The sequence below is a fragment of the Carcharodon carcharias genome, chromosome 17 (assembly GCF_017639515.1).
Source record: "Carcharodon carcharias isolate sCarCar2 chromosome 17, sCarCar2.pri, whole genome shotgun sequence".
Taxonomy (NCBI): Eukaryota; Metazoa; Chordata; class Chondrichthyes; order Lamniformes; family Lamnidae; genus Carcharodon; species Carcharodon carcharias.
Window position 1 is genome coordinate 22632450 of NC_054483.1, and position 27008 is coordinate 22659457.

General features: G+C 43.3%; 1 protein-coding gene across 1 annotated transcript in view; it reads right to left on the reverse strand.

Annotated features, from left to right (window-relative positions):
* Positions 1-27008, reverse strand: part of LOC121290179 (anthrax toxin receptor 1-like) — a 191107-nt gene that overhangs the window by 38570 nt on the left and 125529 nt on the right. The window contains exons 15-17 of the mRNA XM_041210436.1: positions 10853-10951; positions 7588-7758; positions 2722-2802 (exon numbers count right to left, since the gene is read on the reverse strand). Coding sequence (XP_041066370.1) covers positions 2722-2802; positions 7588-7758; positions 10853-10951 — 351 coding nt within the window. The remainder of the gene's footprint in view (positions 1-2721; positions 2803-7587; positions 7759-10852; positions 10952-27008) is intronic.

Below are 27008 nucleotides of genomic sequence, written 5' to 3' on the forward strand. Positions count from 1 at the left end.
TGGGGGCTTCACTGGTTGGGCCAGCATTTATTGTCTATCCCTAATTGCCCCTTGAGAAGGTGCTGGTGAGCCGCCTTCTTGAACTGCTGCAGTCCATGTGGTGTAGGTACACCCACGGTGCTGTTAGGAACAGAGTTCTAAGAGTTTGACCCTGTGCAATCTGGAATGCACTGGATGAGAATGTGGTGGAGGCAGACTCAATCATCACTTTCAAAAGAGCTCTTGATAAGCACTTGAAGGGAGGATAATTGCGGGGAAGTGAAACTTGCCAAATTACTCTTGCAGAGAACCAGCATGCACTCGATGGCCAAATGGCCTCCTTTTTTTTTGCTTTGGCCCTTTGATTCTGTGTTGGTTGAGGGATAAATATTGGATCAGATACCTACTCTTTTTTCAAAATAGTGCCATGGGATCTTTTAGTGACCTGAGAAGTTTAATGTCTCACTGAAAGACGGTGCCTCCGATACCGCGATGCTCCCTCAGCACTACACTGGAATGTGGGCTTGGATTTTTGTGCTGAATTCTCTCAGTTAGTGTTGGTGGCAAGCTGATTTTCACCTGTCACACCCATCACTTAAGAAAGGAATGTGCCATAAAGACAGAACTTAATTTATAGTCACCAGATTTCACAAAGAAAAAGCAAGGTAAAGTATTGGGAGCAGATGGAAATAATAAACTTATTGAGGCAGTATAGAACTGTAACCTCTGTAACCGGAGTGGGGGACGCAAACCCAAGTGATCAAACTTCACAGTCCAACCAAAAATCAAAGCAATCAGAAATTGCATCTTCTGTTGGTGTAAATTGAAATTAGGCTGGTGTAGTTAGTCGGTGGCCTGACACCTTCGCACTCCTTCTTGTGTACTCTTTAATTGGAGGTGTAAAACCCATGCAAAATAAACCACTGAATGCCTCAACTGAAATGGGGGATTGAGGACCAGCAAGCAGGTCTGAGCTGAAAACGGGACAGAGCTTGTTCAACATCACTGAAGTTGACTAAGTCAAGAGATCCGAATTGAAAATTACCCACAGGTTCTTAGCCTCAAGTTGGACAAATCGTAACTTGGAAACCAAGAATGTATGAATTTGTTCCTCATGGCAATTAAACATTCTGTGAGACCTGGAGGAAGCTGACAGAGAGAAAAAAAAGCCTATTTAAATGAGCACCTCAAAGCAAAGTGAATGACAGTACCTGTGTGAGCACGTGGAAAATGTTCGCTAACGGAAGCCAGCTTAACAGCAAAACCCCAATATAACAGAGAGCCTTGGTAAACTCAGAGATAAAAACAAAAAAACTGCGGATGCTGGAAATCCAAAACAAAAACAAAAACAGAATTACCTGGAAAAACTCAGCAGGTCTACGTCAACTCTTTTCTTCTTCGCCGATGCTGCCAGACCTGCTGAGTTTTTCCAGGTAATTCTGTTTTTGTTTTAGCCTGGGTAAACTATTGACTAACTTCTTATTTTCCATTTTCAGCCTGACACTGGGTTGGACTGCTGATGGATTTGCAAACATGTTTCTGTTCTTAATAAGAAAATGATTGCAAGGCAATCATTGCTTGTGTTGTGGAGAAAGCCCCTTGAGACCTGTTGCTATTCTGATGAAATATCACTGTGCACAGCTCCACTCGGCTTATGAAAACCAGCTGTTACACTTACATCATCAGTCAACACTGGATTCACATGACTGCTTGGCTCTAAGTATTCTGAAACTTTCGCAATTGCACTCTATTTACAACATTTTATGGAATTTTATTTTTTGTTTTTTTCCCCTTTTCACTCAATTTTTTGTTTTGTTCCATGTAAAACATTGGAAATGCAAATGATTATCTTCAACCATATGACCCTGACCACATACTCCCACCAGACATAAACAAATGATTGATGACAAAGCAGAGTTACTTCCTGCCTCCAATTCATGAGCTTACTGATGGAGGCACGCGAGTAAGATTGCTAACCCTCCCCGAACTCTACAGGAAGCCCCAGGAATTGAATATTTGTTTCCTCCAGACACTGCTGCAAGCAACTAGAGAGAGAGCAGGTCATCTGGAGTTAGCCACATGTTGTGTACATGCTGGCTGTGCATTACCACTTCTCTCAGTTAACTGCATACGGCATATACTGGTGCCTCCACTTTGTGCCTCTGCCACTGGACTCTGCATGACCAAATGGGGATCTGAGCCTCAGAAGATGGGGAGGAAACCCTATTGGCCCTTGTGACTTGTCACTTGTGACTGTTAACCCTGAACCTCATTTGGAGACAGCATATCAGGTCGTGAAAGCTCCCTGGAACACTTTGAACCAGATTTGGCCATCCAACATACCATAGTATTGGCCATACCCAGAGCTTGAGGTGATGGGGCAATGCTTTCCATCTTGCTTGCAGAATTAATTTTTGAAAATGATTCCAATTTATCGTGTTTCACTTGCACAAGAGGAGACTTTGAGGCAACCTCATTGAATTTTCCCAGATGACAGCCGGCTTTTGGAAAATAGTTTGCGGTGGCGATGGTTGAGTTATGGACAAATTGGATGGAACAGCCTTGAAAGGAAATAACTTGGGATGGGACGGGTGATGCGCAGTGTGCCTATCGAAGAAACATCAGACTGTCTGACTCTCAGAACGGTTACCGCACCCCTGAAGAACAGAGCTCAGCTGCAATGTGAGTGGAGGCATCAGGGACTCATTGCTGCTTTGGCAAACAATGAATGTCATACTTTACCTTGTCTCCAGGTTGAGGCCTCATCACAGATACCCGATCGTAACCTTTCCGCAGAAGAACCCATAATGCATCCAACTTGCCCTGAAATTACAAGAACAGTCATTAGTGGCCCCATTTGCAGAAACAATACCTCCAAATCTTCCAGTATTCTTTTTGTGTCTATTGCATTTCTAACCGCAGTCTCTTGCTCCTATTCAATGAAGCCTGGCGACCTGAAACCAGTATTTTGGTTTTTCAAAACTATACCTCCGTTGGGGGTTTCCGACTTACACTCAAATTATAACCACTCAAATTAGCTGAAGAGTTGAGGCTCTTTTCTTTGAAAAAAAGAAGGCTTAGGGCTGAGCCCATAGAGATTTCTAAAATGATCGAAAGGGTTTGATATTGACAGATACAGAGATGTTTCCGCTTGTGAGTGAGACCAGAATAGTGGACCACAAATATAAGATAGTCACCAAGAGATCCAGTAGGGAATACAAGAGACACTTCTTTATCCAGAGAGTGGTTAGAATGTGGAACTCATGACCTCAAGGAGTGACTGAGGTGAATTAGAATAGATACATTTAAGGAAAAGCTGGATAAACACATGATGGTAAAAAGAATAGAAATATATATTGATGAGATTGAATGAAGGAGGCAGGGGAAGGAGGTTTGACTGGAGCACACACAGCAACATAGGTCTGTCTCTGTGCTGCAAATACTTTATAATACTTTGGAACTGCAGCAGCATGGCGTTCACAAAAACTACTGGATTTTATCATCGCCGGTCACTTGAAGTGAAGTTGTCAGACAGTCCTGACCTGGCTACTATTCTGAGTGCGCACTATTTGTTCTGAGAACTCCTTCAGTTTCACATCCCCGGTTTTAATCGCTCCACCATTGGTGGACATGCCTTTTTCTGCCTGAGTCCTAACCTCTGGAATTCCCTCTCTCAACCTGTCTCTCCTCTTTAAAACTTTAGTCTTTGGCCAAGCTTTTGGTTATCTGCCCTGAGATCTGCTCCTGTAGCTCAGTATCAAATGTTGCGCTTTTTTTGGGATTAAAGAAAAGCATGGGGGTCAATAGTTCTCTGGTGCATTCTCCATGGCAACACCTTGACCAGAGTCAACCAGCCAACTAATCAGCATCCTTTTCTCGTGCAGTCTAAATTGTTGCTCCTTATGAAATTTGGCATTCTTGCATTTGTCTCGATCAGTGCCAGATGAAAAGCTTAAACAACATGCCTCCTTTTTCTACAATATTCATATTTCATAATCATTCCTGTGAAGCACCTTGGGATGTTTTATTGCACAAAAGGTGCTAGATAAAAACAAGTTGTTGTCCTGATCTAACAGGGTTTTGGAAGGGGGTGGGGGGTTGGGGGGGTGGGGGCAGTGTTACACATCAGACTGTAGATGGAAGCAGCCTGGTTTTAATGAAGAGGATGGTTGAAACGCTATCAGACTTCTCAATCAGTTCACCAACATGTCACACTTTGCCAATTTCATTTCCTTATTACACCAGTGCTGATGTGAGGGAGCTGCTTCTAATACTCTCCAGATTTAAACTGAGCCATTGCTGCCAGTAGCCAATGCTGCTTTCTTCAGTGGGGGGGGGGGGGGGGGGGGTGTGGCATAAGAGTAAACTCACTGTAAACTACTGCAAATCTGAATAACTCAATACTACTGCAAACCCAAATAACTTAACAGCCCTGCTGTTCATGAGGCAAAAAAGATCTATGATTGACCTGCCTTATGGCAATGACAAAGGTACCACAATCATCCTTCATGCCCGAGCTAAGGAGGGTCTTGCTCCTGTTCACTGCCCATTGATCAATGTTGGACAGTATGTGTGTGCGTGTGTACGTGTGTGTGTGTGTGTGTGTGTGTGTGTGTGTGTGTATGGACCCAGTTATGGGGATGTTCATCCCTGATATCACGAAAAGATATTAATGTCTATAATGTTATTGGAAATTGTTTTAAAATTGGAATTGTAGTAGGGTCTGTGTCTATGTGTGTGCCTACATGTGTGTCTGTGCGTGGCTTAATTGGATTAAAGCCAGCTGGTCAGGGTGCTTTGATGTTTTGAGATGTTAATTAGATAAATGTAAGGAAGGGAAGATAAAGTGTACATTTGCATTTGTTGAATAAACCATTCAAAAGATTGGGTAAAACCTTGTGCCTAGCGTCTATTATTAATAAAATTGGTGGAATGAAAGGATATTACTATTAGGAGAGGTAAAATTAAAAGCCTAGTTATACAATGGAAAGTTTACATTCAAATGGGAAGCCAGGTATAAACAGAAAGGAATTTGTGTGTGTCAGCCAGAGGCATTTAAGATCTAACCAACCTGTAAGCCTACAACTGTGTCTGCAAAGGAAACGAATTGAAAGGAACCTCATTTTGAATTTGTAAGGTCAAATGTGCTTTGCCTGGTATCTGTTTAAAGTCTATGGGTTATTGTTATCTTGGTGAAGATTTACCTGGGAGTGATTAATTTCGGGATTTGTTTAAAAGTTATTATGGTAGTAATTTGTAGGCATGTGTATATGTTTAATTTGTTGTTAAATTAATAAATGTTTAATTTAGTTTTATATAAAAAAAACCTTTCGTGGCTCAGCAGTTTTATTTCTGAATTGAGACCTGCATCTAAAACATACCAATTGAAAATATAGGCTATGACAGTTGTTCAAGTTTCTCTCTGGGTTTAAACAACTCAGCCTTTACCAACTGCTGTGTCAAAAGACCTGAGCTAAGGAGGTTCTCGCTCCTGATAAGTGTTGGAGAGGGTGTGTGTGTGTGTGTGTGCATATGGACCCAGTTATGGCCAGGATTCTCTGCTGAGACTCATGTCCATGAGGTGCCAGGGAAGTATCGGCATTTGTGGAATCTGCGAAAGGGGGAAGAATGCCGAACAGGTATCGAGTTGAATCCTAAATTTACCAAATATGTACCAACTATCTTTGAGAAAATAATTCAATACTCGAATAACTTCCTTGTTAAAGAATTACACTTTGTTTCTTTTCCGGTCTGATCTCTCCAGTGTCACCCATGATCATTTGACAAATATGAGTCAGGAGTTTCAGGACTTTGCTGATGATGTTCCAAAGCCACCACCAGCCATTGCCAGAATCAGAGCTGGAACTCAGCCTTCTTGAGCAATTCAAGAATTTCAGGCCAACTTGCCACCTCAAAGGTCAAACCTCAGAAGTAGCAACACTTTGTTCCTCTTGGAGATAGACAGTAGAAGATGCTTTCACCGTTTTTATGCCAAGACTCTTGGGCAATCATAAGGGACAAATAAATTTGTTTTCAATGCATCTTCTAACAGTTCATATAGAAAATCTCAGTAATTAATCTCAAGTATTTGTTGTGGAGATGGAAGGTGTTGTAATCACAGCATGCTTCCTGTTGGAACCTTCCCCCACACACATGGAGCTTGAGTATATTTTTCTTCATTCTTGCTGGAGTTTGTGAAGCTCAATACAATGCCTTGTTTTTTTTTATATATACCTTGTTCTTCAACCTATTGCCTGCCTGTTGCCCACTGCACATCCTTCAACCGTAAGAGTTGCTGGTTTAGTTCACAGAAGTTGGCCAGCTCACAACATGAAGTTAATTATGAGAATCTGTATTTGTTCTCCAAATGCAATGATGGGTTTTTTGTTTTGGATGGCCTGAATGGTGGATGTAAACAACCCAACTCTGCCTCCCAAGTAGGTTGTTCGGGGTAACAACATCCAACATGTGTTCCTTGTGTCCCTGTCAGTATGCTGAACAGTTGCCCAGATGGGGATCAATGGGTGTTTCTGAACAGAGCTCATGCCCTTCACTTTCTGGGTGAGATTGGACAAATCACTTGTTACTTGCAGTCCATTCATGATTTGAGCATCATGACTCAACAATCTTGCGCTCATCACTTTTTTTCTATCAGCTTGCCCATTTCATTGAGTCTAAAGTACAGAAACAGACACTTGCATCCAACTTGTTCATGTTCCATATGAACTTCCTCCCACCCTCCTGCATCTCACTCCTTCAACAGATCAACATATTCCTTTCTCCCTCGTGATTATTGAGCTTCCTCTTAAATGCATCTATGCTATTTCCTGTGATAGCGAGAAATGCATTCTCACCACTCTCTGGGTAAAGATGTTTCTATTAAATTCCCTATGGGGTTTATGAGTGACTATCTTATATTTATGGCTCTTAGCTTTCATCTCACACACAAAGGAAACAGGGTGGCACTGACCCTTCTCCATGTACCTTGTACTGTGCATTTTCCTTATCAAGTAAATAAGCATTGTCATTGCCTGCCCTCTAAAGGGAAAGTCAAGTTATCCAATCCCTTCAAATAATTTCTGTGATTAATGAACACTATTTATTCAGTAGATGTCACTGAAACAGAAAACATCAAAGGAAGAAAATATCTACCCGAGTCTGTTTGAGAATCTGCTTTATGAAGGCAATAACCTCATCTCGACCTAATTTGTAGCATTTCAGCAGAAGACACACAAAGAGACACGCAGACACAGGCACACACATACAGAGATGCGCCCACACAAGCTCAGATGCACGCACACACACACACACACACACACACACACACAAACACCACTCAGACAGACACACACATGTGCAGACAGACAGACACACACGCAGACAGACACAAACACAGACAGGTGCACACTCAGACACACTCATAGTGACAGTGATGGCATGTGTCTGCCACCTCCCCTGCTTAGCATTGCCACCAATACAAACTTCACATTTTATCATTTGCAGAAATTGGGTCCTGAGCTTCCTTTATGAGATTCTTCCCCCCCATTTATTTGCTCTAAGCAACTCGAATTAGGAGTGCAATCCTCTGCTGCAATGGAAGATGCTTACCTTGATTGGCGAATACCACTTTCTGGGGGAGTTCAACTTGCGAGCTCCATTATTATTGTGCATTCCAGACTCTGAAAACTCATACTCTTGCTCCGGCATTTTAACTCTCGCATTTTTGGCTTTTTCCAGTTTGGCGCCTTCTTCCGTTGATCCCTTCTCTCCCCAGCGGACCTGGAAAATTTGAAACCTGCTGTGAGAATGAATCGTTATTTTTTGGATGAAGAAAGGGTGGTCTCGGATCTGGGAGGAAGGCAGCAAGGGACTTGTTATGATAGCTGGATGAAGTGAAGCATGAAAAGAAGATCCATCAATCTATCAGAGGCAATTGGACAATAGATAGGTAAAAAAGATGTGTTCAAGACTCTGACAGGGTTTTGCAGTCAATGCTATAAGACAATGAGAGATATCAGTCTCCAATAATTATCTCCATGTTCTTCTTTAACTTAAAATATTTCTGTTTCCTGTTCCACGGCATTTCACAAAAAGTCAACCAATCACTTCATAAGAAATGGGAGCAGGAGTAGGCCAATCGGCCCATCACACCTGCTCCGCCACTGGGCGTTTTTTTAAAAGGTAGAAATATGTCCCCAAGGTGCTCCACAAGATTGAGCCTTATCAGGAATACAGGAGTCGTCTTGGGGGAATTTGGATCAACCAAAGCGAGGGAGAAGTGACTTATTGAAAGGAGGGAGACAAGAAGCAAAGGGAGGAGACTGAGAGGGAAAGTTTCAGAACGTGTGGGGAACCAGGGTTTTGGGGGTGGTGGGTGGATGGTGAGATGATTTTAAGTTCCACCGTTGGTGCAGGAAGATAGGCAGGAATGGTGGGATTTTCACCCCTTCAAATGGCTAGCCCTGGTCAGCTGGGAAATAAAAATGTTTTTAAAAAAAAGTCTCAAAGTGTTAACCGTTGTTTATCTGGCTGGTTGTGGCCAAGAAATAGATTTCAAAAGTGGTAACTGCTTCCCATCATTAAATTCATCAAGACATGAGGGGAACTCATTTGTCCAGGTTTCCTGACTGCCTCCCTGTAAACAGGGGAGCAAAAGAGACAATGGCACAATTAAAATAGAGCTACAGGGTTTACCCATTCCTTTTCACAGCTCAGACTGGCCTTGTACCATTTGAAATTGCAGGTCCTGGGTGTCCCTTCTGGGAACACACACCCTGAGCTCAGGACAGTTGTCCTGGCCGTTTTGGTCAGGCAGGTCAGCCAGAACCATATTAATGAGACTCGGTTGTTTAAAATCATCCGATCCTTCATTACTGCCACATCCAGACAGGCCTGACCCTCACTGGCAGTCGAAATTGATGACACTGTGTGTGTGTGTGTGTGTGTGTGTGTGTGATGTTTGCATGGACGTCAGAGAGTTGGGTTGAACAAGGCTGGACAAGAATTTACAAGAACAGCCATGTAGAAATAGGGCATCTTTTGGGATGCCGTTGTGCTACCAGCATCAATTGAACATTTCTGGAAGCTATCCCACATCTGTACTCCAGCAAGGAGCTAATGTTTCCAGGAAAGAATTGGAGAAGGATTCAATACAACGACACAAGGGGCACACAGGAACTAATAGCGACTGTCACTTGTTAATTGTTCCAACTCCAGACAAGTTGAATGCTCTTCGGTGAGCTTCCAAAACACTTCCAGAAGGTTGGTAAGTGCAGAAAGATACCTTGCAGAGATGTTTTGGAGGGAGGAGGGGTGTTGATAGAGGAAGAGGGACCAGCGGCTACAACGTCAGCAAACGTGTTAAAAGTGTGGTTGAATGATCCTCCAACCTCACCCCATACCCTTGCATTGGAAGAGTAGTGAAGGAGAACCTGATTTTACCCACTGTCTGAATATTATGCTCTGAAACGACCCAGCCATCCATTTTAAATTGTTTTGATAAAGTCCTCCCTTTCTGCTAGCCCTCCCTCCCTCTCCACCATGTCTTGCTGCTGAACAATCTGCCGGGCTATTATTGCTCCAGCAGCTGCATTCTCGAGCTGGTGTGTAGCAGCGCTGTGGATGATTTACAGTGCTGTAACTGGCAAATTGTTAAAGAGAAGTTGATACGCAATGGGAGCTTCAACAAGTGACAGTGAAATTCAACAGTGTCGGAAAAATAACTCAACTCAGATTATTGGAAATCTCAGCCTGAGCTCAATGCTTCTGTTCATTTTCAACTACGAAAGGGGATGAGGCTTTATAATTCTCTCGCTCTCGGAATTGTTTATCCAAAAAGAAAGACGCGGTCTTAAAAGCTTGGTGACACCAGGATGGCTTTTAACATAATTAGGCTTTAAAATATACTCGAGAGCACTTTGTTTGACAAGAATATCTCTTTGAGGTGTATTGGATGGATCTTGCCCTGTGACACTGTTGCACTGCAGATCCCTGAAGGAAACAATGCTCGGATATAGTGTTGAGCGGCTTTTTCAGCTTTAAAAGCAGAGACTTGGCGTGATCCCAAGTCAAATCCCACCTCCCATTGCCACTGTCTCCTGTCACTATGGTAGGATTGTAACATTGACAGTGAAGTGCATGCTCTCATTGTGAGGGCAGTGTTCGTAACTGGGGATAGGTTAGAGCTTTATTCTTAAATATATATAAGAATCTGTGTGGGGGCTGCTGGGGGCAAGGAAAAAAGAGTCTGTACCTGTGTTCTCTGGGTTTGGTGAGTGAATCTATGTGGAGGAAAGGCTAGCTCCAGATCCCTCCTGCACTCCATGAATGAGCAGTGGATTATAACCATCACGACCACATGAAAATAAATGTACGATGGAATTAAGGAGAAAATACACCATTCCACACATAAGATGTAGAATGAATAGACTACAAGACAGCCCTATCCCCTATAAAATGTTAAATTCATAAATTGTACGTAAGTGATTGAGAATTTAATGAACTCGACCTGACAACATACGATCATTGGACTTTAATACAATATACAGATTGGAGGAGACCTTTTATTTCTACTCTGTAAATTAAGGAGACCTGTCTTTTGCCATGTCTTGAGATTATTTGAATGCTGAAATGATCGTTAGTTTGAAATCTTTTTATTATTTTTATGTTATAAATTATGATTACTTGTTTTATTTTCATCATCATCACAATTCAGCACCTGCCGCCATGATGAATTTTCAAGAAAACCAACTATCTCTTTACCTATCAGGTCAAAAGGTTAGATTGCTTTCATCAGTTTACTTTCTGCCAGTCACTCACTGATGGATCACAAGGTGCTTTTTTTTAAACAGAGAGCACAGGTAGCTCTCCTTACCTCCATTCTTTTAATTCCTCCCACACCTCGGCCCCCATAATATGAGGCATCGACAGTTGGCCATTTCTTTTTGGGCATTCCATCCGAGTCCGAATCTTCCTGCAAGAGAGAAAATGATTAGCAGGCGATCAAGAACATGTGGAATTGGACTGGTTTGGTGGAGCCAAATTGATCTAATCCCTGCTGGAAATCAGACAAGAGGAAATGCCTCGGTTTTTCAAGTACTCCAAACAACTCCTTAAAGGTTGACATTGACCCAATCTCTTGACTTGGAACCAACAGGACTTTCAAACTCATCATAGCAAAAAGAGAGAGAAAAAAAAAACTACCTGAATTTATTGAACAATATTGCACAACATATTTAGTGCACTACTCGCCTCTGTGTTCTTTTATAGGGGGACAAGTATAAAAACAGGAAGTAGCCTTACATAATGGTCTTTCATACAAGCCAGAGGAGATTCATAACACTTGGTCGATTTTGCAATCACCCTCTCTGTTTACAACCCAGAGCAAAAGAATCACTTAAAAACAAAACTGTTCCATCAAATTTATTTTTTCTGACTTTTAACAGTATACTTGAGCAGGCTTTCTTTATTCCTCTGTATCCTGACTCTCTGCCCGCCCTCTTGAAGATTAAGCTTGATCCAGCAGGAGCTTTGTGACAAATAAAAGGATATTTTTTTTTCTCCCTGCTCTGCACATGAACTGTACAAGTCCTGGAGACAATGAAATCAAACAGTGGATTCCTCCTCTCCAACCAGTGGCAGTACAACCACACATAGACTGACCACTATGAAGGCTCAATCAGTGAGCACTCTGCCTGAGCTCGGAGGAGTTTGAAGCAGTAATTTGTATTTTTGTACTGTTGTACTGTCCAGTCTTTGAACAGTGGCATAACTGGATAGGTGCAAGTGAACACTTTGCATACAGCTTCCACCAGGAGAATGGCCTTTTTCCCTCAGCACATCGCTCCCTCCCTTTGCTGTCTCTCTTGTGGTGAGTGGGAGAGATAGCCATATAGATACTGCGGCGACAAGAGCAGGTCAGAGGCTAGGAATCGTGCGACAAGTAACTCACCTCTGACTCCCCAAAGCCTGTCCACCATCTACAAAGCACAAGTCAGGAGTGTGATGGAATGTTCTCCCTTTGCCTGGATGAGTGCAGCTCCCACAACACTCAAGAAGCTTGACACTGTCCAGGACGAAGCATCCCGCTTGATTGGCACCCCATCCATAAATATTCACTCCCTAACCTACGCACAGTAGCAGCACTGTGTACCATCTACAAGATGCACTGCAGGAATTCACCAAGGCTCCTTCAACAGCACTACCATCGAGAAGGACAAGGGCAGCAGATAGATGGGAACACCACCACCTGGAAGTTCCCCTCCAAATCAATCACCGTACTGACTTGGAAATATTATCCCTGTTCCTTCACTGTCGCTGGGTCAAAATCCTGGAACACCCTAACAGCACTGTGGGTGTCCTTATACCACATGGACTGCAGCAGTTCAAGTAGGCAGCTCACCACCACCTTCTCAAGGGCAATTAGGGATGGGAAATAAATGCTGGCCCAGCCAGCAAAGTCCACATCCCGTTAAAGAATAAAAAAAAGATTGAAGCGATCCGAAGACATGCTGCACGATTCTGCACGAATGAGTATGGGAAGTACGCCAGTGTCACATCCTGGATCAAAGATTTGGCATGGGAATCACTACAACAAAGGAGGGAGTAAAATAGACTGGCCATGTTGTGTAAAACATGGAATGGACTGGTGTCAGCTGACAAAAACAAGTACCTGGTGCCCTCCGGCAATGACAGAACACCCGGCAGTCACCCAGACAAACTGCTAAAGCCATTTGTTTCCAAGACAGTGTATGAAGAATCTTTCTCCCCAAGGACAATCCCATAATGGACCAAGCTGCTGAAGGAAATAGTCACAGCCCCATCACTGGAAATCCTCAAGACCCATCTTTAGATTCTTTCCATTTCGAAGTTTTCATTATCCATTTCAGTATCATTGCCTGATTTAGTCCCATATGCACCCATATAAATGTTAGGGGAATATGGAGATTAGTCTGTGATGCCGATATAACTAAAACAGAAACAGAAACTTCTCTTCATCAGAGGGGGCAATGTGACCCACATGTCTTCACTGCAAACAATCCTCCACTTCTCCACTCCCACCTTCTGCTTCTACTTTGGTTGGGACGGCATCACAGACTAACATTCATATTCTGCCACCACTTCCTCCTGACTCAACCTTTCATCCTTCTGAGATGAAAAAGATCAGTACCACATCTGAGCATCTGGGGAAGGGGACAGGAGGTTGCAGGGACTGAGCAGGATTTTCCATCCCTCCACAAAAGCTCTGGCTGCTCAATAGTGGAATGTGGAATCCTATGCTTAATGGAGAATCAAATTGACATCTACCCACCAGATAGCAATTGTTAATCCCATGTTTCACCATTCTCTGGCATGGATTTTTTTTGCAGTCACAGGATTTGTGAGTCACTGGCAAGGACAGCTTCTACTGCCCATTTATAATCGCACTTGAGAAAGTGGTGGTGAGCTGCCTTCTTAAACCGTTGCAATCCACATATAAGAACATAAGAAATAGGAGCAGGAGTAGGCCATTCGGCCCCTCATGCCTGCCCTGCCATTCAATAAGATCATGGCCTATCTGCCCCAAGTCTCAACTCCTCTTTCGAGCCAGTTCCTCATAGTCCTCAACTCCCCGATATTTCAAAAACCTATCTACCTCCTCTTTAGATACTTGCAGTGATCTAGCCTCCGCAGCTCTCTGGGGTAGAGAATTCCAGGCATTCACTGCCCTCTGAGAAAAGAAATTCCTTCGCATCTCAGTTTTAAATGTGTGCCCCCTTATTCTGTAACTATGTCCCCTAGTTCGAGACTCCCCCACTGGTGGAAACATCTTCCCAACATCTACCCTCTCAAGCTCCCTCAGAATCTTGTACGTTTCAATAAGATCACCACTCATTCTTCTAAACTATAATGAATAAAGGCATAACTTGTTTAGTTGTTCTTGATAAGTCAACCCCTTCATCCCAGGAATCAGCCTGGTGAATTTCTTTTGATCTGTCTCCAATGCTAGTATATCCTTTCTTAAATACAGGGACCAAAACTGTACACTGTACAAAAATGTGGTGCAGGTACACCCACAATGCTGTTAGGGAGGAAGTTCCAGGATTTTGACCCAGGGTTGGAGGGGAACTTGATATTCCCAATCATAATACAGTCGGCACCAAGAAGAGGCCAAAGAATTCTGGATTCTGGTGCATGAGTCGCACAGCAGGCTACCATTCTGCTTCCCATTTTCTCTTATATAAAAACAAAAAAACTGCGGATGCTGGAAATCCAAAACAAAAACAGAATTACCTGGAAAAACTCAGCAGGTCTGGCAGCATCGGCGGAGAAGAAAAGAGTTGATGTTTCGAGTCCTCATGACCCTTCGACAGAACTTGAGTTCGAGTCCAAGAAAGAGTTGAAATATAAGCTGGTTTAAGGTGTGTGTGTATCTCTCCGCCCCCCCACACACACACCTTAAACCAGCTTATATTTCAACTATTTCTTGGACTCGAACTCAAGTTCTGTCGAAGGGTCATGAGGACTCGAAACGTCAACTCTTTTCTTCTCCGCCGATGCTGCCAGACCTGCTGAGTTTTTCCAGGTAATTCTGTTTTTGTTTCCCATTTTCTCTTGTTGTTGGAGGCTGGATCTTTTTCAGCATTGCGCACAATAAGAGATGGCAGGAATGGGAGAGCTGTTGCACCCTGCATTAACTTACAACCTTCTAGGGTTGCCCCTTGCAACACCAAAGTGAAATTTCAATGTCTGAAAGTTTCTAACAAGGAGATCGGTGACAGCAGTCAACATCTGGTAATCAGGAATGAAGAATGCACAAGCTGGCATGACACAGAACACACCATCAGACTACAGATAAGATTTTATATCGCAAGTTCCACCATATCCCACTGCTTGGCTTCTTAATTTTGAGGCACTGGGGAAATATAACTTAATGGTCTTTCCTCCTTCGCTTTGAAGGCTCAAGATTGATGAGGGGCTCCCACATGTTATTCCCTAGCTAAGATCTTTCTCTTACCTCACCAGTATTGTATACAGTTGACTTGGTATTCTAGAAAGTCTCATTTCAGGCCCCAATGTGAACCAGAACCCGGGGTCTAATTTCACAACATTTAAAAAAAGCAGCCCTTTCAAATCTGAAGTGTCCAAATAACCACATGACCCACCCAGAACATTCTTACACCAGACTACATGAGAGAAGATGCAGCGGAGGTTTACGAGGAAGTTGCCAGAATGGAGCATTCGTTTTGAGGAGAGATTTGAAAAGCTTGGGTTCTTTATCTTTGAAATAGAGGAGGCTTCACTGAAGAACATAAAGTTAGGACAGGTCTAGATAGAATGGATAGGAAGGTCCTTTGTTTGAGGAGTCCATAACCAGACAGGAGGGCAGATTCCAGGGGAAATCTTTTCACCCAGAGGATGGTGGGGATTTGGGACTCTCTGCTTGAAAGGATGGTAGAGGCAGAAACCCTAATAACATTTCAAAAATACTTCGACAAGCACTTGCAGTGCTGGCACCTACAAGGCCACGGACCAAGCGCTGGACAATGAGATTAACTTGGAGAGCTCTTTGTTGGTCGGAGCAAACATGATGGGCCCAATGGCCTCCTTTATGCTGTAAATTTATGTGATTTTCTCTACTGTCAGTGACCCAGGATATATGCTGGAAAAAGTATTATCATTCAGGAGAGGAATGCTGGCAGGCAGATGACTTTTGGTTGAAGTTAAAGTGTGGACAGACATTCTGAGTTATGTTTGGCATTTCGCTCACTCCAAAATGAAGTATTTTCTTTCTTTTTCCTGGTCCAATAGCTGTTCTTATACCAGGTCTTGGAGCAGCATGTTGAGCTGACCATTTTGAACAACAGGCAGTGCGAAGAATTTGCTCTTTCTAATTTACCTCTTGGATAACATGCAAACAGGAATTACCCTTGAGCCTCTCCACATCTAAGAGCTGTAGTGATCCCACCGTTCACTGAAGTGTATTGCGGCAGGTCGAAGAATCAAGCAGAGAACAAAAGATGGCAAAGTACAAGATCCTAAGAAATACGAGCAAGATAGACCATACAGCTCCTTTAGCCTGAATGAGAAAATGGCTGGTCTGAAGGGGAATAGAATAGAAAAATAGAAATTCTTTGCTACTGTTGCACAGGGCGTTGATGAGACCACATCTAGAGAACTGTGTACAATTTTGGTCTCCTTAAGAAAGGACATAAAGGCGTTAGAAGTAGTGAAGAGAAGGCTCATTCTATTGATACCTGGAATGGTGGGGGGAGGGCGCATGGGGTTATCTTATGAGAAAGGGTTGGGCTTGTATCCACTGGAGTTCAGAAGAATGAGAGGTGATCTTATCGAAACATAGAAGATCCTGAGGGGACTTGACAGGGCAGATGCTGAAATAATGTTTCCCCTTGTGGGAGAGATGAGTATCAGAGGGACACAGTTTCAAAATAAGGGGTCTCCCATTTAAGACTGAGATAAGAAGAATTTTTTTCTCTGAGGGTCATGAGCCTGCGGAACTCTCTTCCCCAGAGAGCAGTTGGAGGCAGGGTCATTGAATATTTTTAAGGCAGAGGTAGATAGATTCCTGAATAACAAAGCAGTGAAAGGTTATCGAGGGTAGGCAGAATGTTGAGTTGAGGCCAAAATTAGGTCAGCCATGATCTTATTGACAGCAGATTCAAGCAACTTTATGGCCTACTTCTGCTCCTAATTTGTATATTTGTATCTTCTACCTCAACTCCACTTTGCTGCTCTATCCCTTCTTGTATACTGTAAGAAAGCTGCAGCAAAATCTGCAGCAACTGCCCAGGACCTTGGAACTGCCTGCAGATATCTGAGCACCATTGTCAATGAAGGTCCCAACATTCATGTCTTTACTTGGTGAAGACTACTTGTGGTTTCTTGATCAGGGAATGTTAGTTCTCCACCGAATATGCTGATTTCCATCAATCCTGAGGTCTCTCAGGTCGGCTGAGTGCTGGTTGCCAGGAAATGGGCACACAGTAACTTCTAGAATGAAAGATCCCTCCATTGTGCTCTTTCCTATGTCAGGCTGCCCATTGTCAGTTTTCTGGCCAGCTCCTCCTACGTCCCATTATCTTGGCTTTGGCCTTCCAAACAGTCATTCAATCTTGGAACAATTCCATCACCTGCCAGAGTTGAATGCTTCTCACTTATCAATTTTGCCAACATCCCATGTCTCCAGGTGCAACATGCAGGTCACTCTCTCATTCCTGTTCTCACAACAGCATCCATCCCCCTTGCACAGTCATTTCAGCAGCATCATGTCTCTGTCTCAACACACTTGCATCATGAAGATCAATTACAATGACTCATACCATCAGACTGACCCTTGACACTGAAGTTTCGAAGAGTGAAGTACACAAGATCCTGAATGGTCTTGACGAGATAGATGTCAAAAGGATGTTTCCTCTTGTGGGTGAGTCCAGAACCAGGGGGCACTGTTTTAAAATTAGGAGTTGCCCTTTTAGGACAGAGATGAGGAGAATTTTATTCTCTCAGAGGGTTGTGCAATTTTGGAACTCTTTGCCTCAGAGGGCGGTGGAGGTGGGGGTCAGTGAATATTTTTAAGGCAGAGGTAGCTAGATTATTGTTAGACAAGGGAATCAAAGGTTATTGGGGTTAGATGGGAATGTGGAACTTGAAACACAAATAGATCAGCCATGATCTTAGTGAATAGCAGAGCAGGCACGAGGGGCTGCTCCTATTTCGTATAGTTGTACAAGTTGTCTCTGACAAGCACATATGAGGAAGAATTAGTTAACATCAGTGAATATAAATGCTTCAACTTGTCTCACCACAATTGAAAGTACAAGTTGTCTTTGAGACTATATCCCTAATCTACACCTTTCATGTTTCCATGGGATAATTTGCATTCATATAAAAAACACAGCAAGTTCCTTAAATGTGCATTGTTAGTTTCTCTCATGTTATTGGCTGTTTTTTCCAAACATTTTTTCTAAGTGAATCTTAAATTCATGTGCGTTTATATAGCACCTTTGGTGGATTGGAACATAGGAGCAGGAGTAGGCCATTCGGCCCCTTGAGTCTGCTCTGCCAATCAAAAAGATCGTGGCTGATCTGGTTGACATCTCAACTCCACTTTCCTGTAACCCTTGACCCCCTTGTCTGTCAAAAGTCTAGCTAACTCAGCCTTGAATGAATTCAATGTCCCGGCCTCCACTGCTCTCTGGGGAAGAAAATTCCACAGACTAACGACCCTCTGAGAGAAAAAATAAATTCTCCTCATCTCTGTCTTAAAAGGGACATCTCTTGTTCTTAAACTGTGCCCCTTTGTTCTAGTCTCTCCCTCAAGTGGAAACATTCTCCTAGCACAGAATTTAACGTCCTGCGGGCAGGCACGTGCCTGACCTGATCGGGCATAAAATAGCGCATGATGATGTCGGGCGGGTGTCCCAATGACATCGCCCACCCGCACGATAGTTTGGCAGGCTGGCGTGCGTGAGAGTCGGCAGTGCGCCCGCCGACAATTAAGATGCCGATTAAGGCCACTGAAGTATTAATTAAGAGAGATTTTTCACAGCCCGTACAACTTTAGGGTTGGCGGGCGGTGGGTGAATCGGCCAGGCAGCCTTTGCATTTCTGAGGAAACCTCATCCACGGGCGGGATGAGGTTTCCGATATTAACTTTTTTAAAACATGAAAATGTTTTGACACCATTTTTTATTACGCGCAAGTTCATGTTCGTGTCCCCTAAGCAGGGGCATCTTTTTCAGAATTTTCAAATCTTCATTTTTGATTTTAAAATTCTTCAGCTCCCCACCTTCAGGGAGCTTTCAGTGCGAGCTCCCCCTGCACCAGCGCTAACTTCAGCGCTCGCCCTCCTCCCACCTCACCTCAGCAGCGCTGGGCCTTTTAAGTGTGTGCTTCACGCTGGCTGGCCAGTTAATGGCCAGCCAGTGTGAAAGCAGGGTTAGGGGCCGATTGCGGGCAGCGAACGGTTTCCCAGACCCTCCCTTCCCCTGGTATCTGGCCAATCAAGTGCCCTCAGGATCTTCTATGTTTCAATAAGATCACCTCACATTTTCCTAAACTCCAATGGGTATAGGCCCAGTCTGTTCAACCTTTCCTCATAAGACCCTCATCCAAGGGATGAATTGCAATTATTTATTCAAATAAGGAGACCAGTGCTGTGCACAGTACTCCAGATGTGGGCTTCCTAATCACTTGCTGTACCTGTGCACTAACTTTTTGTGATTCATGTACCAAGACACCTAGATCCCTCTGCACCACCGAGTTCTGCAATCTGAATGGACGACTCCAGAATCCCCAAGCAGACCTTCTTGGGACAAACAAGCTCAAGGTGGTCAGTGTGAAAGATATAAGGACACCCTAAAAAACAGCCTTACAAAGATCTGCACTGCAGACCACCTCTCCTGGGAAAACACTGCAGACCCCCTTACTGGGAAAACACTGCAGCTGACAGGCCCTTGTCGAGAGCAAACACTGCTTCGTGGACGGCCTACACCAAGCTCGCAACTTCTAACGATCCCAGAGGCAGGACGGAGTTCCCCCGAGCACCAACAGCGATAACATGACCTGCATTGCACAGTCACTTGAGGAGCCACATATGATGATGAAGTCACCTTTCGTTTTGACATCCTGGAATAACGGGGAACCTGCCGTCCCCACCTTTAGGGGAATAGTGGTCTTGGGAAATGGAACATTTTCAATTTCAGGCAATCGCTGATCACACCAGCTTTTCCTGGGTTAGGTATAGAATGGTTTGTTCCCTTAACTGTGCCCCAACAATGTAATTTAGCTCAATGTCAGAACACAAGCCCCTACTATGTCAGTACGACATTTTCCATTATTCATGCCAGCCATCCTATAGCTCTCTGAAATCCCAATTCATTATTGCCAAATTGAGAGCAGTTTTATACTTGGATCTATGCCCAAACCCCTTTCAAGGTATCCAGTCAAGAGACTGAGAACAACTTCATCGAATCAGTCTGGGCTGGATTTTATACCCTGTCTCTGAGGTGAAAAGGCTGGTGCTTAATGAATTGCACCACCCAGTGCTTGATGCACTTATGATATTTCACTGCAACAATAACAAAGTGACCGTATGTTGCAGAATAACACAGACACAAACACATACACACACAAAGACACACACAAACACGCATGCACAGGCACACACCCACACACAGACACAGACACACACCCACACAGATGCACACAGACAGACATATACACACACACACAACGAAACACACACACACACACACACACACACACCCCCCACACACACACCCAAACACAGACACAAACAAACACGCATGCACAGACACAGACACACATAAGCATAGATACACACATACACACAAACATACACACAGTGTCTTTTATTGTGCCTATGGTACAGGTGGAAAACCTTGGATTTTGGAATGTCTTGCCATTGCTACTCATTGTTGTGAGAGTGTAGCTTCGTAACATGGACAGAAAGAAGGGTCCTGCTGGAAAGGGAAAGCATTCTGTCACATGCTGTCTATTATATGAAGAGAAGAAAGAAAGATTTGCACTTAAACTGCACCTTTCACAACCTCAGGATGTCTCAAAGCGCTTGAGGTACCTTTGAAATAGGGTCACTGTTGCAATGCAGGAAACGCTACAGCCAATTTGCAGACAGGAAAGGTCTCAAAATGTTAATTGAGTCATTCTACCTTCTCTCCTGAAATGATTGCTCCTTAGCCTGGGTCCAATTTTCATGACCACAAGCAGCTCTACAGCATCTCATCCAAGTGGCTATGCTAAATGTGTGTGGACCTAGTTTTCTTTTAACAATGGAGCAATTTTCTTTATTTTATACCAGCCAGAGAAAATAGCTTTTTAGATTTAATAACAGTTTACAAAATAGGAAATGGAATAAACAAGTCAGTACCATTCACATTTGCCATATTCTCGACCCAATAGAAAAGCATCAGCTCACGCTCAGATTAATGACAGATTGTTCACTTAATAGAAAAGGAACATGACTTTGGTTCCAAATTCTCCTTACACATCAATGTACAATGTAGAATGAACATGGTTTGTCCATTAAGTTGTTCACGGTCACAGGCTGTGTTCTACGCAGCCATATGGACCAAAGCTAATGGGGCTGGAGTAGGCTGGACATCTGGCGGGTGGTCACATTGGCGGAAAGGAGCTGCCAATAAGACTGGAGCCCAGTCGTCCAATTTGGGGAACGTGCCAATGGGAGAGAAGTCACGGTGACTGCATTAGTGATATTCTGCCTTGAGATGTCAGCATGAAGTCCATAAAGTAAACACCACATCCTGTTCTATTTATAAGACATGCTGAAGCATTTAACGGCAAGACAGAAACAATCGTCCACCCTTTCTGCCACTTCATTTGAATCCAAGGGCAGCCCATTCAAAAAAAAACAAAGCTATGACCTTTGCTTTGCAAGGAACCCATGATTGGTGCTTTTGGGAAGTGGAGTGTTTGAGGGCAACAATGAGATGGAGCAAAGATCAAGCAAGATTGGCCAGCAGTGGTCAGGCATGTTGAAGTTCCACTACCTTTAGCTTCTAAAATTCCTTCTTTTCTTATTCAGATGTCTAACTTTTTCTGATATCTGCGTAGCATGACACACATATGTTAATTCATTAAGTTAAATATTCATGTAGGCAAAGGGCAAAACTCAACAAACTGAAGGCTTCCTTAATGGTTTTAACAGATCATTTTAATGGGACTGCACTGAGCTCTCCACTTCCTTTGTGCAGCGTATTTCTTACAATAATTCCCACGTGTAGTTTTATTTCAAGAGTGTCAAACTAAATGACTGCATTTTTGTGGCTATTTTCACAAGTTATCTGAGGTGATGGACTTGCCTTTTAATTTGTAAGGCTAAAGCTAAAAGATCTTGGCAATCTGCAAACGGAAATTAATGTTCAGCACCGATACTGTACGTTTATATTGTTTTGGCATCTGACTGCTGAAATCGCCTGGCAGTACATTAGTGTCACACCAGAGCTGACATTTGTTCTGATCTTTTCAGGCTTTTCCCTTCCTTACACTGGCTGCATTCCAATTAAAAATTGATCATTTCAATTAAATGTTATAAATAATGAATGCCTGTGACATATGACATTACCCATTGTCCTGGACTTTATTCAGAATGAATTATATTTTCAGCTTTGCAAATATTGAACAATTAACAAGCCATGTCTTCAACCCATCCATCAACCAATGACTATTATAGAATATGGGTTTTCCTCAGGTTTGATCAGCTCCATCAGGTGCTGTATCCATTGCAAGTACAATCTTTGCCATGAGTTGGCAATATCCTATCAATCCTATAGTCCTCGGAACTTTCCTCCTCCGCTTCCAAAGCAACATACATCACATCATATTCACTTTTCCTCCACTCTGTATCCTTAAATAGGCATCAACCTTGGCTCAGAGGTTGCAACTCCCACCTCCAAGTCAGAACGTTTTGGATTCAAGTTCCTCTCCAGAGAGACTGGGCGGGATTTTCTGGTCTCGCCAGCAGCGGGCATCATCGCGGGAGGGACAGGAAAATTTGGAGAGCAGCCAAAAGTCACACAGAATCACAGTGTCTGCACCGAAACGTGAGGAACACCTGACCTACCTACCTAATCACATTTACCAGCACTTTGCCCATAGCCTTGAATGTTATGATGTACCAAGTGCTCATCTAGGTACTTTTTAAAGGATGTGAGGCAACCCGCCTCCACCACCCTCCCAGGCAGTGCATTCCAGACCGTCACCACACTCTAGGTAAAAAAGTTTTTCCTCACATCCCCCCTAAACCTCCTGCCCCTCACCTTGAACTTATGTCCCCTTGTGACTGGCCCTTCAACTAAAGGGAACAGCTGCTCCCTATCCACCCTGTCCATGACCCTCATAATCTTGTTCACCTTCATCAGGTCATCCCTCAGTCTTCCCTGCTCCAACGAAAACAACCCAAGTCTCTCTTCATAACTTAAATATTTCATCCCAGACAAAATCCTGGTGAATCTCCTCTGCACCCCCTCCAGTGCAACCACATCCTTCCTATAATATGGCAACCAGAACTGCACACAGTCCTTCAGCTGTAGCCTCACCAAGGTTCTATACAACTCCAACATGACCTCCCTCCTTTTGTAATCTATGCCTCGATTAATAAAGGCAATTGTCCCATATGCCTTTTTCACCACCCCACTAACATGCTCCTCCGCCTTCAGAGATCTATGGACACATACGCCAAGGTCCCTTTGTTCTAGAACAATTGATTTTTGGCTGCTCTCCAAATTTTCCTGTCCCACCCACGATGATGCCCGCCGCTGACAGGACCGGAAAATCTCGCCCAGAATTTGGGTTGACTCTTCAGTGCCGGTACAATGACTACACTTCACAAGTACTGCACTGGTGAAGCACTGAGGGACATCTTGAAGTGATGAGGGAAATGCAAGTTCTTTCTTTCTTCTAAATCAAGACATTTGCACCACCACCAACTAAGACAGCAAAACTGGAAATCCCTGAACATGCATCAAGGCCTCAGTGCAAGCCCTTGCAAATGCTACTCCAGAATGTTGCACTCTTCCAAGCCGTCTGTGCTTGATGAAACCATGCACAACTGGAGTCCTGCAGCTTCGCACCTACAGGAAACAAGATTAAGAATTCCATGGATGGTCTTTGTGTCCATCACGAAGCAAAAAACCCGCAGCTACTTCACCTGGGATGCAAAGGAACAGTCCCTCACCCAAATCATTTCAGACCTGTCAGTATTACTGCTAGCATTGGTCCCAAGAGGGTGCATCTCCTTCTGCAGTGAAACATCAACCCTCCTTTTCCTCACGAGCTAGCGAATGAAGCGGTGATGAGTAACTTGCTGGCCAACACACGAGAGAGAGATATAGCTTCAGCCTGCAAATGGAGAAGCACCAGCCATGGGGGCTCCTTCCAAGATTCCATACGGCACTCAATAAATTACCCCTCGAAGCAGCAGACGAACATACACAGCCAGAGTCTGAGGTCTCAAAAAAATAATACCCACATCAGAGGCTTTGCCAAGCATGGCTGTCAATCAATGCAGAAATAATAATCCTATCTGGATCTTGGGGCTGAATTGAGCAATTTCCCTTTTGGATGCTTCAAGAAGCCTATTCTCTGATCCCTCCTGTCATTGTTCTGAACTAACTGAGACTGAGCTTACGAAAAAATATAAGGATTCATGTCTTTGGCAAGGCAATTATTACCAAATTCCTCAGAGTACAAAACAATCATAGCCCTGAAAGGCTGAAGTTGCCTTTCTGAACTACTGTAATGAAATGCCCAGACTATCAGGCAGCACAACAGGAGCCATTCAGCCCATCATGTCTGTGCCAGCTCGTTGAAAGAGCTATCAAATGAGTCCCATACTCCCTGTTCGTTTTCTGTTTGTGTACAAATTTCCTATTTTCAAGTTGCTTTCGCAATTCCCTTTTGAAAGTTTGAATAAATCTGTGTCCACCACCTTTTCAGGCAATGCATTCCAGATCAAAACAACTCACTGCATAAAATCTCCTCATCTCCTTCCCGGGACTTTTTGCCAATTCTCTTAAGTCTGTATTCTCTTGTTACCAATCCCTTTGCCAGTGAAAACAATTGCTCCCTACCAACCTTATAAAAACCATTCATGATTTTTGAATGCCTCTATTAAATCTCTCCTTAACATTTTCTGCTTTAAGGAGGAACATTCCAGCTTCTCCAGTCCCTCAACAGTAACAAATTCCTTCATTCCTGATACCATTCTGGTAAATTTCCTTTGCAACTAGGCAAGATCTTAATGTCCTTCCTAAAATATACTGTCCAAAGTTGGAAACAGTATCTCAGCTGCAGCCAAGCTGCTGATTTACAAAGATTTGCCATTACCTCCCTGTCTTTCCACTTAGAAGACATTTATTTAAACGAGCATTTAACTCAACTGGTTCATGTTGTGTTTATCCTGACAGGAGCAGCAGCATCATTTCATGTGCCTGCCCTGTTCCAAAATTCCTTTATTACCTCATTTCATTCAAACGCCGATCTAATCTAGTAAATATTAACATGGTCTCCACTTCAATCACCAACTCTGGGAGTGCATTGCACAGCTTCATAAGTTTTTGTGCCAAAGAATTTCTCCTGCCCTTTGTGCTAATTCCCTTTGATTTAACCTTGGACCCACAACCCCTTGTTCTAGACTCCTTACTCACTGGTCACAGTCTGTTTTGATCTACTGTGTATCATTCTTTCATCATTTTAAACCAGCTCATATTGCATTTCTATCCACTCATAAAAAAACCAGCTCCTTTCTTTAGCTCTGTCTTCATACTTGCATTCACTTATGCCAGGCAGCATCCTTGTATGCTGAATTCTGTTCTTGGCAAAACTCTTGTATTTGTGAGATATCCCTTTACAACCAAAGTGAAATTAAGGTCATTCTGGAGGTGGAGGGGGAGGGAGGATAGTAATTGGATTTCCTGGCTATGACATAGTTTCTGAGAAGTTAGACTCTGACTGATGTTGCATAGGAGATGGAGTTCAAATACGAGGCAAAGCAATAAACTGGTCTGTGATCTCGGTTGTGATTGTGATGGAAATGAGAGTTAGCTAAAAAAAAGACTAATAGAAACCTAGTTGGGGTTACAGATTACAGCTTATGTTCAGACGCAATACACATGGAATCCTTGTGAGGAAAAGAAGCAAGTCTTTCTCGGGAGAAGGTCAGTTTTTCTCTGGCATAAAATGAGACAGGAGCACTTGGAGGCAACTTGTGAGCTGGCTAACAAAATCTAAAACCTGGAAAGGTGTGTGAATAACTCAGAGATGCTAAAGTGCTGGGTGTTTTTTACCAGAAGTGCCAAAACCATGAATTAGGGTAGCATTAATTGACTAGCTGAAAAGGAACTGTGGAATTTTAAACCATCAGGACAGTCATGACCCTAGGGAGAGAGAGTGTTAGCCCTCCTTCGAATTATCTTCTCCCCTCCAAATTTGAAAAATAGAGCAGGAATGAGAAGACGCAAAGGATTATGCAAACGGTTTCTGTCCCCACACCCACCACCACCATTTGACTTCCTCCATTGAAGATAGAACTCTGAGGATGAAAAAAGTTGTCAGATGGTGGAATGGATGAAAAAGTGATAAATTGAACTCAGAGTATGAATGGCACAGTGCAAAAGAGGCCATGTGGCCTATTCCAGATCTTTTGTAGAGTTCACCAATTAATTCCGCTCCACTTTCTCCATAGCCCGGCATTTTTTTAAATCTTCAATTACTTATCGAATTCTCTTTTGAATGTTAGTATTGAATCTGCTCCCATCACCCTTTCAGGTAGCACATTCCAGATGCGTAAAAACACATTTCCTCGTGCTGCCTGTGTGTCCAGCTTTTTTACCAATTGCTGTAATTCTGTGTCCTCGAGTTATCAACATTCTGCCACTTCTCCTTATATGTTCCATCAAAACCCTTCACGAATTTTAACACTCATATCAAAGCTCCTCTTCACCGTTCCTGCGATGGATTATCAGCCATGATTGAATGGCAGAGCAGACACGATGGGCCAAATGGCTTAATTTCTGCTCCTATGTCTTATGGATCTCATGGCCTTCTGTGCTGTATCATTCTATGATTCAGTGAATTTGATTCGCCACCTTTTTGCCAATTCCAACGTCCAATCCCTGTCCCTTGGCGGCTTTCTTCCTCCTTCAATGGAGGAATTCAATTTCAGGAGGTGAATTTTGATTTTAAAAAAATTCAGACTCCGGTTTGAATGGGCGGTGAGAGAAACAGAGGCATTTGGAAGCTTTGGGTTCACAAGATTTTAAAAGCAGCATGTCAAGTAGTCAAAACCATTGAAGAAAAAGAGAATGAAATACTGGGTTTCATGGCAAGAGGGATTGAGCATAAAAGTTGAGATGTGTGGATGAATGGACAGAAGATCTTGCAAGTTGAAGTGCTGTGTGCAAGTTTGGATGCCACACTCTAAGAAGGATGTTGAGGCAGTCAAGTGATGCGGTGCAATATTTACATGTGTTACG